The 18504-nt window shown below is 33.5% G+C and overlaps 1 protein-coding gene across 3 annotated transcripts in view; it reads left to right on the forward strand.

Moving 5' to 3' along the window:
• The window catches only part of LOC128234135 (SID1 transmembrane family member 1-like), a 56469-nt gene that overhangs the window by 30403 nt on the left and 7562 nt on the right, over positions 1–18504 (forward strand). For all 3 annotated transcript variants that reach the window (XM_052948175.1, XM_052948174.1, XM_052948176.1), the window contains exons 13-16: positions 3304–3352; positions 6041–6158; positions 10611–10747; positions 11292–11394. In XM_052948175.1, the coding sequence (XP_052804135.1) occupies positions 3304–3352; positions 6041–6158; positions 10611–10747; positions 11292–11394 (407 nt within the window). The remainder of the gene's footprint in view (positions 1–3303; positions 3353–6040; positions 6159–10610; positions 10748–11291; positions 11395–18504) is intronic.

Here is an 18504-nt window from a genome sequence, read left to right on the forward strand (position 1 = left end):
TGATATTTAGCCTCCTCCTTTTATATATGAAATTCAGGAATACACAAAACTGTTGAGATACTCAAAACTACTCAAAAAATGTAGATGCGTAATGATTCGCGTTGATTCGTATGTCGTAGTTACCCATCGTAATGATTCGTATGCAAGCGTCTGCCGTTCGTTTTCTGAACGTCAACCAATCGTCACAATTCGCTTCAATTTGTAATGAAATTTTGGATTCAGTTAGCTTCAATACGTAATTATTCGCTACATGTCGTACAAATTCGCAAACTATCGCAAAGATTCGTCATGGGATCTTCCTCGATTGCTTGATATGCAAATTAGCTGATGACGACCTGACAACGAGCGAACTCCAACGACAGTTGACGAAAGCTATGCGAAGACATTCCGAATGGTTAGCGTATTGAAATGAATTTTAACGAATGATAGACGAAACTTTTATTCGCCACAAGTTTTTCAACATGTTCAAAATTTTCCGACGAACAATACTTATCTCAACCGAAGCCGAAGCTCACAAACGCATTCATACGAACACCATCAACGATGTACAACGTACATACTAATGGGAACGAAATTAACTCAAGTCCTATTCGCCAGTACACGCATGTTGACGTCGGGGGGTGTTCGCTTATGTGTGAGGAGGCCTTAAGCTTGTTATCGAATTCATTTTTATATTTAGAAAGAGAATGAATACATGAAAAAATAACATCGTATTGGAGCGAACAGTTGACCTACCTTTTCGATTAAAGTAACACTCTTATTCAAAATCAATACATACACATGTATAACAAATATTAATTTTGACTAATACACCTTTTACTTATTAAAGAATAATGCATTTATGGAAAATATCAATTACTGATAACATGATTGTAACCGTGTATTTAACAGCAGAAAGCGCAAAAATAGTAAATCATTGATGAATGAAGATTTACTGTGATCTACTATAGTCTCATAAGATAGAAATACTGTGTTTTATGCTCATTTCTTTCAAATTAAACTCTCCATCCTTCATAGGAACCATTGTTTTTGACATAAATTTATCGGTTTTTGAATATAAAAACAATATTATTAATTGTGGTAAATCTGATTTGGGAGTAAGAGTGCATCTTAAAATTGACACAGTACAAAAATAACAGAAATGCATTCTGAATGGATTTGTTGCATAGTTGACATCATGTGTGAAAGAATAAATATATTCTTCTTTTAATTGTAATGTTTCATGCAAAGGAGTCAATCGTTTGCATGCATCACACTCGGAACAATGCATTCCACTCTATAACAACAAGACACCTAAATATTCCTGAAAAGGTTTGTCGATTACTGTACTTCTTTCTGTAGTTGTTCATATAAATATTGAGCTAAGTATTAAGGTTTCATTGAAATTGGATTTGAGGAAGAAAAAAAGGCAGAAGATTGGAATTGTATGGTGAATGTTGCCAAGCAACAAGTTCAGATTATGAAAACTGCCAGTTTCTAAATGTCAACTTCGTGACAATGATTTTATGCAGGGAAATACAAAAATTAAATACCATAAGATAAACGGCGATCAATTTGTAAACAAGGTAATTAATGAGGTGAATGAGAAGGCAGTATGAACTGGACCTGTTCATATTGTTTCATTTGAATATCAAAAAAGTACTTCGGTCGAACAATGTTTAGTTGTTGCACAAATTACTAACTCAAAAATATGGCATCGATTATTTTATATGCTAAACATGTGCGCAGCTACTGAGACAGGGTTTGTGCCATGTTTTATTTCAATATATAGTATATCTTATATTTAAAGCAAAATGTTTGCACAACTTTCCGTGACTGCATGTGTGAAGGCATCAAGGCAATAGCAATGATATGACTTATCGTAATGATGAAAGACATTGAAGTTACATGTATGTTGTTGTTCTTGTTTCTAGAATGTCAAACATACTATTTTAATGCTTTTTGGGGTTTTGAGATAAGCTGAAGTCAAGTTTCATTTTTACATTCTTCTATTGAAATGTAGACACTTGTGTTCCATAATTGACCGGATCCCGGAGTTGGTTTGGAAGTTATACTTCGGTAAGGTCACCCCAATGTAGAATATAGAAAATTACGACTCCTCTTCCGGATCGTCAAACGTCCATTCATTTATCTCATTCGCTTTGTTTCTGTAGTTTTTCACATAAGCATTGTGAACAAATAAAAAATGTTGATTGAAATTATTCGATTTTTAAAAATTAAATTACGTTTTGTTAGGGATTTTTCTAAAAATTAGGAATTACGGAGGCTATTTCTGGGAAGAAGAACCAGGGTCAGTCGATTGTGTTTTTTTATAAATAATTTACCAAGGCCCTTCAGTTAGAAGGATTCTTCACATATCTGGAAAATACGAGAGGCTCGCAAGGGGGTCATAAGCCTCTATTTGTGATAAATGACTGAAACATTTTAACAATTTGCTTTTAAATTTAACCTTTTTATGTGTTTTCAAAGAAAAAAAGGTAATTTATAAGGAATGCAAGCGTATGCATCCAGATAAATTCATTTCAAAATTTCATCTAAGGCTTGCAGACCTCACTATAAACCAACCAAAACCTTTTAGTTTCTTTATTTCTTTGACAATATTCACTAAATACAATAATTGACTGGCCTTCAATGTAAGTCATTTTTCAAACATCTAGGTCCAAACTGGGGCTTAAACAGCTATTGCCGAAAAAAACTGACTTTGTTCATTGAGGTTCATTGTTTTCTTATACGAACTTGAAGTAGATGATTTTTAATAGATGATACCCTGTTGGGCAACAAAACGTATTGTTTCGAGGTTTGTGTGTTCATTGGCGATCAGGATGGTTTAACAGACCGCTGTGAGGTATCGATATGACTGGGCTGAGTTACTGAAATGTAGTCCATTAATGCGTAACAGTTTAATTTACATGTTGAAATTGCTTTATTTTACTCGAGCATTGTTCAAAATGTACAAGAGGATCAAATACGCTGGTATCCAGCATGAACTTTTTGACCTCAAAACTGGTCTTTTGATGGCCTCAATATGTTATTAGTTTATTAAAATAGGTTGCAAATGATATGCAGAACATTGTACATTCTTAATGATCTTGAATGTAACGAATGTGGTCCTTAACTTATTTTGGGGAACATAAACCTATTTATTTAAATATATTACATATATGTTAAAACATTAAAGCAATTATTAAAGCAAATAAAACATTGAAACATTTAAGTTTATCTGTAACATTTGTCAAGTTTGCATTTAGTTTATTAAAATACTAATTGATATATTCTGATGACGTTGATTTATAAATTCTGCAGGGAATATTTGCACATGCAAGCATTGCAAAACAGCCAAGGTCGGAATGATGTAAGTAGGATTGATGGATTTGTTCTCTTTTTTGCATTTTCTTTTCTTATAAATAACGTTCACATCACATTGTAAACAGGCCAATATATAATAGCTGAGCAACAAAAAGGTTCAGCTTAAAAAATCTTCTAAAACATATTAGGCCAAGAGCTTAGATACTTGTGTGTAACATTGTCTATCTGATTGACCAATTTTGATGAATCTTCACAGGGATGTTTTTGAGTGGTTCCCTTTCAAAATTGTTCAAGGAAATGAATTGCATGCACAACTCTGATTGCCATTGCAACCGAAAGGAAAAACGTTTTTGGAAAAATAATCTTGACAAAAAGCATAAGGTCTAGAGCTTATACATTTTGCGTGTTACATTTTCTTATGGTCCTCTACCAACATTGTTCAAATCATGCCCCTATGGTTAAGGATTAGGGTTACCCACGGTGTATGTTAAATCTTCTTTTCCGAAACAGCGGGTCTCAGACCGTTGATAATTTGTACGTACTCCCGGGTCATTTTTAAGACATTTTGTTTTAAATCTTCTTGTCCGAAACAGTTTGGCCCAGTCCGTTGATAATTTGTTATGTAATGTAATGTCACATTGGGAATATGTTAAAAGTCTGAAATAAGAAGGTGTAGAGCTAATATATTTGATACAAAACATTATCGAGTCAACCATCCAAAATTGTTCAAAATATGCCCCCTCCCCGGTGGGACATGTTTTACATAGATATATTAAGATTAATACTTGTTTTGGTCTAAAGCCGAAATGACTGGAGCTTAGATATTTGATGTGTAACATTGTCTAGTGTTCTTCTAACAGGTTTGTAAAAATGCCTGTGGGTCAAGCGTAAGTCTGCCCACACCTGTTTGCAATTGCAACCGAAAGTAAAACTCTTTTTTCCAAAAACCTTGGGGCCTAAACCTTAGATGTTTGCTGTGAGATATAGTTTCTACTGTCCTCTACCAAAAATGATCAAATAATCCATATTTGTGTGTAAAGACTTTTAATGTGAGCAATATGAAGGGCTATGATGGCCATCTTGTGCACTTTATTTCCCAATATTTAATTTAATATCTATCTATTGGGAATGTGTTTTTACTAAAAGTTTATAAATATAAGTAAACTCGCATTTTACTTTTCGTTGTTTTGTCGCAAAATTATATGACATTGCAACCAAACGGTTTAACTTTTAGCAAAACATTCTAGCAAAATACATTATAAATTTATGATAACAGATTTAGTTATTGACACATTGATAAACTAAGTTGTGGTTTTCCCTATACTGTTTCTGGGTTTAAATGCATTTTTGTACGCTCTGCTCAAATCAATTTCATCATTGAATTTTAAAAGTAAGGTTACGGCCTGTGCTTAAGTAAATATAAATGCTGTCTGATGAATCATTTTCACCCTATTGATATTGTCGGAGTTGTGTTTTTTTCTGGCCACTCGACAGGTTATCATTAATCAGTATTAAATGCAAAGCGAACATGACTGGTTATCTGTTATATTTCAAAAGCGTCGTGCTTTAATTGCAAAAATATAGCATGAATGGCAAAGTGAAATACCTTATTGCACATGATAATGTCCTAGAGTCTAAGCTCGGTAGCGCTTTCGTCGGTTACTAGATACAAGTCTTTTATGAAATATTTCCAAAGAAATGACCTAAAAACTATTGAAAGTTGGGCTTATAAATTATTTGAACATTTAACATCGTTGAAGACAGAAGTGATCTGTTAACACTAACTAGTCGATCAAATTCAACAATGGTATTATGTTTGCACTTTAATGGAAAAACCCCAAGCTAATACGTCAGCATCTAAAAATGTAAAGTACATATTTGATAGATTCACGCTTAACCAAGGATATATCTCGTGTCACAGTATCCCCGCGAACAATTACCACATACAATTAAGCCAAAACCTTGCTATTCATTTTGAAAATACACATTTATATTTTAAATTTTAGTCTCCAAATCAGCTGATATTGTCATCTATGCCTTACATTTATGCCATGAAAGATATCTCACAAAAGAACATATCAGATGAATTGTTTTTGAACTCCCGAAACTTTCACTTTTGTGAAAGCATTTGTATTTTTTAGTCATGCAACATTAATTTTAGAACGCACATATGAAAGACTGCGGTCTGATCTTTTGTCAGCAGTCTTGAATCACTGGATTTCAGACATTAACGCATTAAGTTTCTGCTCATTCCAAGACAAAAACAGTTGTCAAAACCATCCATCTGTGAGAGTGCAGCTTTAAACCAAATATTGTGTCGCTTACAAGCACACTGGTTGATCAACCATTGCACATTAAATACTTATTAAATGTTAAAAAAACTAGAAAATATTCAAATAATTAAACACGCTTTCTTCATTCGCAGTAAAGCAACAAAATTAAGCCAAATGGAACTGGCAAAATGGACTAGCATTGGTGAATTGTCTCAATATGAATTTTATCATCATAATTGTGGGTTTTTCCTTCATATTAATGTTTTCATAATTTCTTAAACGTCAAAGTATCTCATACCTGTCATGGTCGGGATAAAGCACACAATATTATCATCACCACTCTATGTGATCGTATTCCCAATTGTGCACATTTTGGGGGCATTACAGTTTGCCCATTTAAGATCGTCCATTTTCCAAGTTTTTAATGAAATAGATACGTTTGTAGTTCTATTTGTTTTCAGTCATTTGGGATTCCTCAACATTTTGGACTGTTCTATGCAATGGGGATGGCACTGTGTATGGAAGGTGTTATGAGCGCTTGTTACCATGTATGTCCCACTGTGTCAAACTTTCAGTTTGGTAAGACCATGATACTTTTTACAGTGAGTAAAGCTCGTCTGTTTTTCCAAGTAAACGTTCGGTGTCGTTGTCGTTTTCTGCAGGGGCGGTGGTTCGCAAAACCATTCAAGATATTCAAATTTAATACACACACTGCCAGAGACAAAACACATGTACAGCAAGGCATATAACTTTGGTTATTGTTAATTGGTGAGTCAATGCCCCTTGTTCGACAGGAAATCAACAGGATTTGTGTTAGCATTCCCTCTTCAGTGCTCAAGTTTATTTTTCTTTTGTGTCCTGAGAACTAAATTGATTTTATATAGTGGTTCCATACAGTTTTGAATAATTAAGTTCTGCGAGAAGTTGACCTTTGTACACTTGCGCGTTGTGAATGTCAGTGAACAGTTTATTAACAAAACCAAAATAGTTGGATGCATAAAAGTACAAACAGAAGAAAGTATGTCGAGTGTTGATGGTTGTAAAGCGTCCTTCAGCCTATTAGGGATGTTTTTTTGCATTTACAATGTCATTTCTTACATTAATAAACATGACGATACTTTTATGATTTCTGCCTCTGCCACGTATTTACGAAAATAATATATACTTTTTAGCTCGACTATTCGAAGAATAAGGAGAGCTATACTACTCACCCTGGCGTCGGCGTCGGCGGTGGCGTCGGCGTCGGCGGTGGCGTCGGCGTTGGCGTCACACCTTGGTTAAGGTTTTGCATGTAAGCACCTTTAAGTCATTATCTCAGTAAATACATCAGTTACTGCATTGAAACTTTGGATATGTATTCCCAACTATTTAAGATACTAAATTAATGAAGTAAGATAATAATTATTTGAATATAATGCAAATAATAGGCCTTTATTATTCGACTTAGAAATTCTGGTTAAGGTTTTGCGTGTAAACACACATAGGTTAATATATCAGCAACTACTTGAGGTATTGCATTGATACTTGATACAATGGTACTCAACCATCCAACCTACTAAATTAAGCAAGTTAGATAACTCTAGTTTGCTTTAATGCAAATAATTGCCCTTTATTATTTGACTTAGAAATTCTGGTTAAGGTTTTGCGTGTAAGCACACATAGGTTAATATCTCAGCAACTACTTGAGATATTGTATTGAGACTTTATACAATGGTAGTAAACTATTCAACCTACTTTTTTTAACCAAGTTAGATAACTCCAGTTTGCATTTAATGCAAAATAATTGCCCTTTATTATTCGACTTAGAAATTCTGGTTAAGATTTTGCATGTAACCACATTTAAGTCAATATCTCAGCAAATATATCATGTATTGCATTGAAACATTAGATATGTATTCCCAGATAACACTTTTTTGAATATAATGCAAATTATGGACCTTTATTATTTGACTTAGACATTCTGGTTAAGGTTTTGCATGTAAGCACACATAGGTTAATATCTCAGCAATTACTTGATGGATTGCATTGAGACTTTATACAATGGTCCTCAACCATCCATTCTACTTAAATAACCAAGTAAGATAACTCCAGGTGCATTAAATTCAAATAATGGCCCTTTTTTATTCAACATAGAAGTTCTGGTTACGGTTTTGCATGTAACCACTTTTAAGTCAATACCTCAGCGAATACATCATGTATTGCATTCAATTTGAAACTTTACACACAGGCTCCCATCTATTTAACCTTCTTATTTAATCAAGTAAGATAACTCTATCTTTTATAATATATAATTTTTGCCCCTTTATTATGCGACTTAGAAATTCTGGTTAAGGTCTTGCATGTTACCACACATAGGATAATATCTCGGCAAATATTGCATTGAGACTTTATACAATGGTATTTAACCACGCAACTTAATTGAATAATAATAAGTTAGATAACTGTATTTTGCAAATAATGGCCCTTTATTATTATGCCCCCCTTCGAAGAAGAGGGGTATATTGCTTTGCACAGGCATGTCGGTATGTCGGTCGGTCGGTCGGTCCGTCGATAGACCAAAGCTTGTCCGAGTGATAACTCAACAATTCCTGGACGTATGGTCATCAAACTTCACATGAAGGTTGGGCCTGACCAGTAGATGACCCCTATTGATTTTGGGGGTCATCGGGTCAAAGGTCAAGGTCACAGTGACCTTTAATGGTAAAATAATTTTAAAGCTTGTCCGAGTGATAACTCAACAATGCCTGCACCAATGGCCTTCAAACTTGACATGAAGGTTGGGCCTGACCAGTAGATGACCCCTTTTGTTTTGGGGGGTCATCAGGCCAAAGGTCAAGGTCACAGTGACCTTGAATGGTAAAAGGTCGTCCGAGTGATAACTTGACAATGCCTGCACCCATGGCCCTCAAACTTGACTTGGAGGTTGGGCCTGACCAGTAGCTGACCCCTATTGTTTTTTGGGCTCATCGGGTCAAAGGTCAAGTTCACAGTGACCTTGAATGGTAAAAGGTTGTCCGAGTGATAACTCAACAATGCCGGCACCTATGGCCCTCATAATTGAATTGGAGGTTGGGCCTGACCAGGAGATGACCCCTATTGTTTTTGGGGGTCATCGGGTCAAAGGTTAAGGTCACAGTGACCTTGAATGGTTAAAGGTTGTCCGAGTGATAATTCGACAATGCCTGCACCCATGGCCCTCATAATTGAATTGGAGGTTGGGCCTGACCAGTAGAAGACCCCTATTGTTTTTGGGGGTCATCGGGCCAAAGGTCAAGGTCACAGTCAACTTGAATGGTTAAAGGTTTTCCTTGTGATAACTTGACAATGCCTGCACCCATGGCCCTCAAACTTGACTTGTAATTGGGCCTGACCAGTACATGACCCCTTTTGTTTTTGGGGGTCATCTGGCCAAAGGTCAAGGTCACAGTCACCTTGAATGGTAAAAGGTTGTCCGAGTGATAACTCGACAATGCCTGCACCCATGGCCCTCAAACTTGACTTGGAAAATTGGCCTGACCAGGAGATGACCCCTATGGTTTTTGGGGGTCATCTGGCCAAAGGTCAAGTTCACAGTGACCTGGAATGGTAAAAGGTTGTCCGAGTGATAACTCGACAATGCCTGCACCCATGGCCCTCAAACTTGACTTGGAGGTTGGGCCTGGCCAGAAGATGGTCCCTATTGATTTTAGGGGTCATTGGGCTAAAGGTCAAGGTCACAGTGACCTGGTATGGTAAAAGGTTATCCGAGTGATAACTCGTCAATGCCTGCACCCATGGCCCTCAAGGTTGACTTGGAGGTTGGGCCTGGCCAGAAGATGGTCCCTATTGATTTTAGGGGTCATTGGGCCAAAGGTCAAGGTCACAGTGACCTTGAATGATAAAAGGTTGTCCGAGTGATAACTCAACAATGCCTGCACCCATGGCCCTCAAACTTGACATTGAGGTTGGGCCTGACCAGTAGATTACCCCTATTGATTTTAGGGGTCAAATGTCAAGGTCACAGTGACCTTGAAAGCGACCTCGACAATTCCTGGACCTATGGTCATCAAACTTGACATGAAGGTTGGGCCTGCCCAGTAGATGACCCCTATCGACTCTGGGGGTCATCAGGCCAAGGTCAATGTCACAGTAACCTTTAACGCAAAAAAGTTAACAAATCTTCTCCCACTGATATCTCAACAATGCCTGAACCTATGATCATTAAACTTGACATGGATGTTAAGCCTGACCAGTAGATCACCGTTATTGATTTTAGGATGCATAGAGCCAAAGGTCAAGGTCACAGTGATCTTGAATGGTAAAAGGTTGTCAGAGTGATAACTCACCAATGCCTGAACCCATGGCCTTCAAACTGGACTTGGAGTTGCATCTGACTTGTAGATGACCCCTTATGATTTAAGGGGTCATTGGGTCAAAGGTCAAGGTCACAGTGACCTTGAACGTAAAAAACTTGTCTGTGTGATAACTTGACAATGCCTGCACCCATGGCCCTCGAACTTGACATTTAGGTTTCTGGTGACCAGCTGATGACTCTGGATTTTGAGTTCATAGAGTCAAAGGTCATGGTCATAACACACTCTATCCTCACACTTTAATGGTCATAATCTGAAAACTGCCTTAATGGCAACAAATCAGCTGTCATTTCGGTCCATGCATATTTCATTCAATTGTTTATATAATCCTGACAACATGGCACTCAGGGGGGGCATAATGTTTGACAAACATCTCTTGTTAGACTTAGAAATGCTCGTTAAAATTTTGCATGTAACCACATTTATGCTAATATCTCAGCACACCATGTATTGCATTGAAATCTAATCTAACAGTGATCCATGCATGTTTCGCCAAAGCGTTTCAATCCTTACATTGAAAAGCGGCGGAATAGTCGAGCGTGCTATCTCTGTGACAGCTCTTGTTTATAATTGTATCCATGCTCATGTGCATATCTTAATTTCGGGGCTGTAAAAATAACACGTTTTCTTGTTCAGTCTACAGATTTAAAAAGTAAATTTTATACTTTTCATATTCCAGATACATCGTTTATGTACATAATGGCTGTTCTTTGCATACTCAAGATCTACCAAAACCGACACACAGACATCAGCGCCAAGGCTCACTCTTCCTATCTAGTCATGGCTGTCATTATAATAGTTGCAGTGGTTGGAGTGGTAAAAACTTGTTAAATCAGTTAAATGTTAATGACCTTTATTGTGATCCCTATAGTGTATCATTTTATCATTTCAAATTAGAAAATTTAGACATTTTGCTTACATTGTATTTCATAAATACTGAAGTACAACTACATGAAGACTATCAATATAGTTTTGTCAGCTCGTCTTAAAATATCATTGGTGTCGTCAGCGTGCATGTGCAAAGTCCATTATCCTTAGCCTTCACTCAAAATCATTCTTATTCATGATATTCAATGGACACTTTTTTGCTAGAGACAAAACCCACACGTCATGTAAAGCAGGGCTCATAACTATAAAGGTTAAATAATAGTCAAGTTATGCACCTTTTCCGAATGCTTCTATTGTTGTATGAAATCTGTTTTGATATTGAATCTGTTTGCAGACCTGCTAAATATGAAAAAAACTTGACTTGAAAAAGTGCAAACAAAATTATTACCGCAAGCAGTATATGTTTAGTAATTAATTTATTAGAAATAAAAAGACCGGTACATGATTTGTAATAAATATGCATCCATTTCAGGTGTATGGAACCAATATTTTTTGGATAGTGTTTGCAGTTTTCTACATGCTGGCTTCTTTGTTTCTGAGCATCCATCTTTACTATATGGGTCAATGGCAATTAGGTAATAGTTGTATGTACTTTACGGGCAAATTGCATTTGGGTATTAGTTTTATTCACAATAAAGGCAAAGTGCAACTGGGTATTAGTTTTATTTACATTATGGGCCAATGGCAATTAGAAATAAGCTTTTTATTTACTATACGAGTCAGTGGCAATATGATAACAGTTGTACTTTCTATATGGGTCATTGGCAATCGGGTATAAGTAGTATATACTATATGGGCCAATGGCAATTGGATATTAGTTGTATTAACTGTATGGGCCAATGGCAATTGGAAATTAGTTGTATTTACTATATGGGACAATGGCACTTGGATATTAGTTGTATTTACTATATGGGACAATGGCAATTTGATATTAGTTGTATTTACTATATGGGACAATTGCATTGGGTATAAGCTGTTTTTACTTTACGGGCAAATGACAATAAGGTATTAGTTGTATTTATTATATGGGACAATGGCAATACGGTATTAGTTAGTAGTTACTATATGGGTCGATGGCAGTAAGGTATTAGTTGTAGTTATTATATGGGACAATGGCAATTGGATATTAGTTGTATTTACTATATGGGTCAATGGCAATTAGGTATTAGTTGTATTGACTGTATGGACCAATGGCAATAAGGTATTAGTTGTATTTACTATATGGGACAATGGCAATTGGATATTAGTTGTATTTACTATATATTGGACAATGGCAATAAGGTTTTAGTTGTAGTTACTATATGAGACAATGGCAATTGGATATTAGTTGTAGTTACTATATGAGACAATGGCAATTGGATATTAGTTGTATTTACTATATTGGTCAATGGCAATTGGATATTAGTTGTATTTACTATATGGGACAATGGCATTTTGATATTAGTTGTATTTACTATATGGGTCTATGGCAATAAGGTTTTAGTTGTATTTACTATATGGGTCAATGGCAATAAGGTATCAGTTGTATTTACTATATGGGACAACGGCAATTGGATATTAGTTGTATTTACTATATGGGACAATGGCAATAAGGTTTTAGTTGTGTTTACTATATGGGTCAATGGCAATTGGATATTAGTTTTAGTTACTATATGAGACAATGGCAATTGGATATTAGTGGTAATTACTATATTGGTCAATGGCAATTGGATATTAGTTGTATTTACTATATGGGACAATGGCAATTTGATATTAGTTGTATTTACTATATGGGTCTATGGCAATAAGGTTTTAGTTGTATTTACTATATGGGACAATGGCAATTGGATATAAGTTGTATTTACTAAATGGGACAATAGCATTGGATATAAGCTATTTTTACTTTACTGGCAAATGACAATAAGGTATTAGTTGTAATTATTATATGAGATAATGGCAATTGGATATTAGTTGTATTTACTATATTGGACAATGGCAATAAGGTATTAGTTGTAGTTACTATATGGGTCAATGGCAATAAGGTTTTAGTTGTATTTACTATATGGGACAATGGCAATAAGGTATTAGTTGTAGTTACCATATGGCCAAAGGCAATAAGGTTTTAGTTGTAGTTATTATATAGGATAATGGCAATTGGATATAAGTTGTATTTACTATATTGGACAATGGCAATAAGGTTTTAGTTGTAGTAACTATATGGGTCAATGGCAATAAGGTATTAGTTGTATTTACTATACGGGCAAATGGCAATAAGATATTAGTTGTATTAAGTATATGAGTCCATGGCAATAAGGTATTTGTTGTATTTACTATATGGGTCAATGGCAATAAGGTATTTGTTGTATTTACTAAATGAGTCAATGGTAATAAGGTATTAGTTGTATTTACTATATGGGTCAATGGCAATAAGATATTAGTTGTATTTACTATATGGGACAATGGTAATAAGATATTAGTTGTATTTACTCTATGAGTCAATGGTAATAAGGTATTAGTTGTATTTACTATATGAGTCATTGGCAATAAGATATTAGTTGTATTTACTATATGGGACAATGGTAATAAGGTATTAGTTGTATTTACTATATGGGTCAATGGCAATTGGATATTAGTTGTATTTACTATATGAGTCATTGGCAATAAGATATTAGTTGTATTTACTCTATGAGTCAATGGTAATAAGGTATTAGTTGTATTTACTATATGGGTCAATGGTAATAAGGTATTAGTTGTATTTACTATATGAGTCATTGGCAATAAGATATTAGTTGTATTTACTCTATGAGTCAATGGTAATAAGGTATTAGTTGTATTTACTATATGAGTCAATGGTAATAAGGTATTAGTTGTATTTACTATATGGGTCAATGGCAATAAGATATTAGTTGTATTTACTCTATGAGTCAATGGTAATAAGGTATTAGTTGTATTTACAATATGGGACAATGGCAATTGGATATTAGTTGTATTTACTATATGAGTCAATGGCAATAAGGTATTTGTTGTATTTACTATATGGGTCAAAGGCAATTGGATATTAGTTGTATTTACTATACGGGCAAATGGCAATAAGATATTAGTTGTAGTTACCATATGGGTCAAAGGCAATAAGGTTTAAGTTGTATTTACTATATGGGACAATGACAATTAGGTACTTGCTGTTTTTATAAGGTATTAGTTGTAGTTACTGTATTGGCTAATGGCAATTGGATATTAAGTGTATTTACTATATGGGACATGGGCAATTGGATATTAGTTGCATTTACTATATGGGACAATGGTAATAAGATATTAGTTGTATTAACTCTATGAGTCAATGGTAATAAGGTATTAGTTGTATTTACTATATGAGTCATTGGCAATAAGATATTAGTTGTATTTACTATATGGGACAATGGTAATAAGGTATTAGTTGTATTTACTATATGGGTCAATGGCAATTGGATATTAGTTGTATTTACTATATGAGTCATTGGCAATAAGATATTAGTTGTATTTACTCTATGAGTCAATGGTAATAAGGTATTAGTTGTATTTACTATATGGGTCAATGGTAATAAGGTATTAGTTGTATTTACTATATGAGTCATTGGCAATAAGATATTAGTTGTATTTACTCTATGAGTCAATGGTAATAAGATATTAGTTGTATTTACTCTATGAGTCAAAAGTAATAAGGTATTAGTTGTATTTACTATATGGGTCAATGGCAATAAGATATTAGTTGTATTTACTCGATGAGTCAATGGTAATAAGGTATTAGTTGTATTTACAATATGGGACAATGGCAATTGGATATTAGTTGTATTTATTATATGAGTCAATGTCAATAAGGTATTTGTTGTATTTACTATATGGGTCAATGGCAATTGGATATTAGTTGTATTTACTATACGGGCAAATGACAATAAGGTATTAGTTGTATTTACTATATGGGTCAAAGGTAATTGGGTATTACCTGTTTTTACTTGACGGGCAAATGTCAATAAGGTATTAGTTGTAGTTATTATATGGGACAATGGCAATTAGATATTAGTTATATTTACTATATGGGTCAATGGCAATTTGATATTAGTTGTATTTACTATATGGGGCAATGTCAATTGGGTATTAGTTGTATTTACTATATCGGGCAATGGTAATTAGGTATTAGCTGTTTCTACTATACGGGCAAATGGCAATATGATATTAGTTGTATTTACTATATGAGTCAATGGCAATAAGATATTTGTTGTATTTACTATATGGGTCAATGGCAATAAGGTATTAGTTGTATTTACTATATGGGTCAATGGTAATAAGATATTAGTTGTATTTACTATATGGGTCAATGGCAATAAGGTATTTGTTGTATTTACTATATGGGTCAATGGCAATAAGGTATTTGTTGTATTTACTATATGGGTCAATGGCAATAAGGTATTAGTTGTATTTACTATATGGGTGAATGGCAATAAGGTATTTGTTGTATTTACTATATGGGTAAATGGCAATAAGGTATTAGTTGTTTTTACTATACGGGAAATTGCAATAAGGTATTTGTTGTATTTACTATATGGGTCAATGGCAATAAGATATTAGTTGTATTTACTATATGGGTCAATGGTAATAAGGTATTAGTTGTATTTACTATATGGGACAATGGCAATAAGGTATTAGTTGTATTTACTATATGAGTCATTGGCAATAAGATATTAGTTGTATTTACTATATGAGTCATTGGCAATAAGATATTAGTTGTATTTATTATATGAGTCAATGGCAATAAGGTATTAGTTGTATTTACTATATGGGTCATTGGCAATAAGATATTAGTTGTATTTATTATATGAGTCAATGGTATAAGGTATTAGTTGTATTTACTATATGAGTCATTGGCAATAAGATATTAGTTGTATTTACTATATGGGTCATTGGCAATAAGATATTAGTTGTATTTACTATATGAGTCAATGGTAATACGGTATTTGTTGTATTTACTATATGAGTCAATGGTAATAAGGTATTAGTTGTATTTACTATATGAGTCATTGGCAATAAGATATTAGTTGTATTTACTATATGAGTCAATGGTAATAAGATATTAGTTGTATTTACTATATGAGTCAATGGTAATAAGGTATTAGTTGTATTTACTATATGGGTCAATGGCAATACGATATTAGTTGTATTTACTCTATGAGTCAATGGTAATAAGGTATTAGTTGTATTTACTATATGAGTCATTGGCAATAAGATATTAGTTGTATTTACTATATGGGACAATGGTAATAAGGTATTAGTTGTATTTACTATATGGGTCAATTGCAATTAGGTATTTGTTGTATTTACCATATGGGACAATGGCAATAAGATATTAGTTGTATTTACTATATGGGTCAATGGCAATAAGATATTAGTTGTATTTACTCTATGAGTCAATGGTAATAAGGTATTAGTTGTATTTACTATATGAGTCATTGGCAATAAGATATTAGTTGTATTTACTATATGGGTCAATGGTAATAAGGTATTAGTTGTATTTACTATATGAGTCATTGGCAATAAGATATTAGTTGTATTTACTATATTGGACAATGGCAATAAGGTATTAGTTGTATTTACTATATGGGTCAATGGCAATAAGATATTAGTTGTATTTACTATATTTGACAATGGCAATAAGGTATTAGTTGTATTTACTATATGAGTCAATGGCAATAAGATATTAGTTGTATTTACTATATTGGACAATGGCAATAAGGTATTAGTTGTATTAACAATATGGGTCAATGGCAATAAGATATTAGTTGTATTTACTATATGGGTCAATGGCAATAAGATATTAGTTGTATTTACTATATGGGACAATGGCAATTTGATATTAGTTGTATTTACTATATGGGTCAATGGCAATAAGGTATTTGTTGTATTTACTATATGGGTCAATGGCAATAAGATATTAGTTGTATTTACTATATGAGTCATTGGCAATAAGGTATTTGTTGTATTTACTATATGGGTCAATGGCAATAAGATATTAGTTGTATTTACTATATGAGTCAATGGTAATAAGGTATTAGTATTATTTACTATATGGGTCAATGGCAATAAGATATTAGTTGTATTTACTATATGGGTCAATGGCAATAAGGTATTTGTTGTATTTACATGGGTCAATGGTAATAAGATATTAGTTGTATTTACTATATGGGACAATGGTAATAAGGTATTTGTTGTATTTACTATATGGGTCAATGGCAATAAGATATTAGTTGTATTTACTATATGGGACAATGGCAATTGCAATTTGATATTAGTTGTATTTACTATATGGGTCAATGGCAATAAGGTATTAGTTGTATTTCTATATGGGACAATGGCAATAAGATATTAGTTGTATTTACTATACGGGACAATGGCAATTTGATATTAGTTGTATTTACTATATGGGTCAATGGCAATAAGGTATTAGTTGTATTTACTATATGGGACAATGGCAATTTGATATTAGTTGTATTTACTATATGGGTCAATGGCAATAAGGTATTAGTTGTATTTACTATATGGGTCAATGGCAATAAGATATTAGTTGTATTTACTATATGAGCCATTGGCAATAAGGTATTTGTTGTATTTACTATATGGGTCAATGGCAAAAAGATATTAGTTGTATTTACTATATGAGTCATTGGCAATAAGGTATTAGTTGTATTTACTATATGAGTCAATGGTAATAAGGTATTAGTTGTATTTACTATATGAGTCAATGGCAATAAGATATTAGTTGTATTTACTATATGAGGCATTGGCAATAAGATATTAGTTGTATTTACTATATGGGACAATGGCAATAAGGTATTAGTTGTATTTCCATATGAGTCAATGGTAATAAGGTATTAGTTGTATTTACTATATGAGTCAATGGTAATAAGATATTAGTTGTATTTACTATATGGGACAATGGCAATTTGATATTAGTTGTATTTACTATATGGGTCAATGGCAATAAGGTATTAGTTGTATTTACTATATGGGTCAATGGCAATAAGATATTAGTTGTATTTACTATATGAGTCATTGGCAATAAGGTATTTGTTGTATTTACTATATGGGTCAATGGCAATAATATATTAGTTGTATTTACTATATGAGTCATTGGCAATAAGGTATTAGTTGTATTTACTATATGAGTCATTGGCAATAAGGTATTAGTTGTATTTGCTATATGGGACAATGGTAATAAGGTATTAGTTGTATTTACTATATGAGTCAATGGCAATAAGATATTAGTTGTATTTACTATATGAGTCATTGGCAATAAGGTATTAGTTGTATTTACTATATGAGTCATTGGCAATAAGGTATTAGTTGTATTTACTATATGAGTCATTGGCAATAAGGTATTAGTTGTATTTACTATATGGGACAATGGTAATAAGGTATTAGTTGTATTTACTATATGAGTCAATGGCAATAAGATATTAGTTGTATTTACTATATGAGTCATTGGCAATAAGGTATTAGTTGTATTTACTATATGAGTCATTGGCAATAAGGTATTAGTTGTATTTACTATATGGGACAATGGTAATAAGGTATTAGTTGTATTTACTATATGAGTCATTGGCAATAAGGTATTAGTTGTATTTACTATATGGGACAATGGCAATAAGGTATTAGTTGTATTTACTATATGGGTCAAT

This window comes from Mya arenaria, chromosome 5, assembly GCF_026914265.1.
Source record: "Mya arenaria isolate MELC-2E11 chromosome 5, ASM2691426v1".
NCBI lineage: Eukaryota > Metazoa > Mollusca > Bivalvia > Myida > Myidae > Mya > Mya arenaria.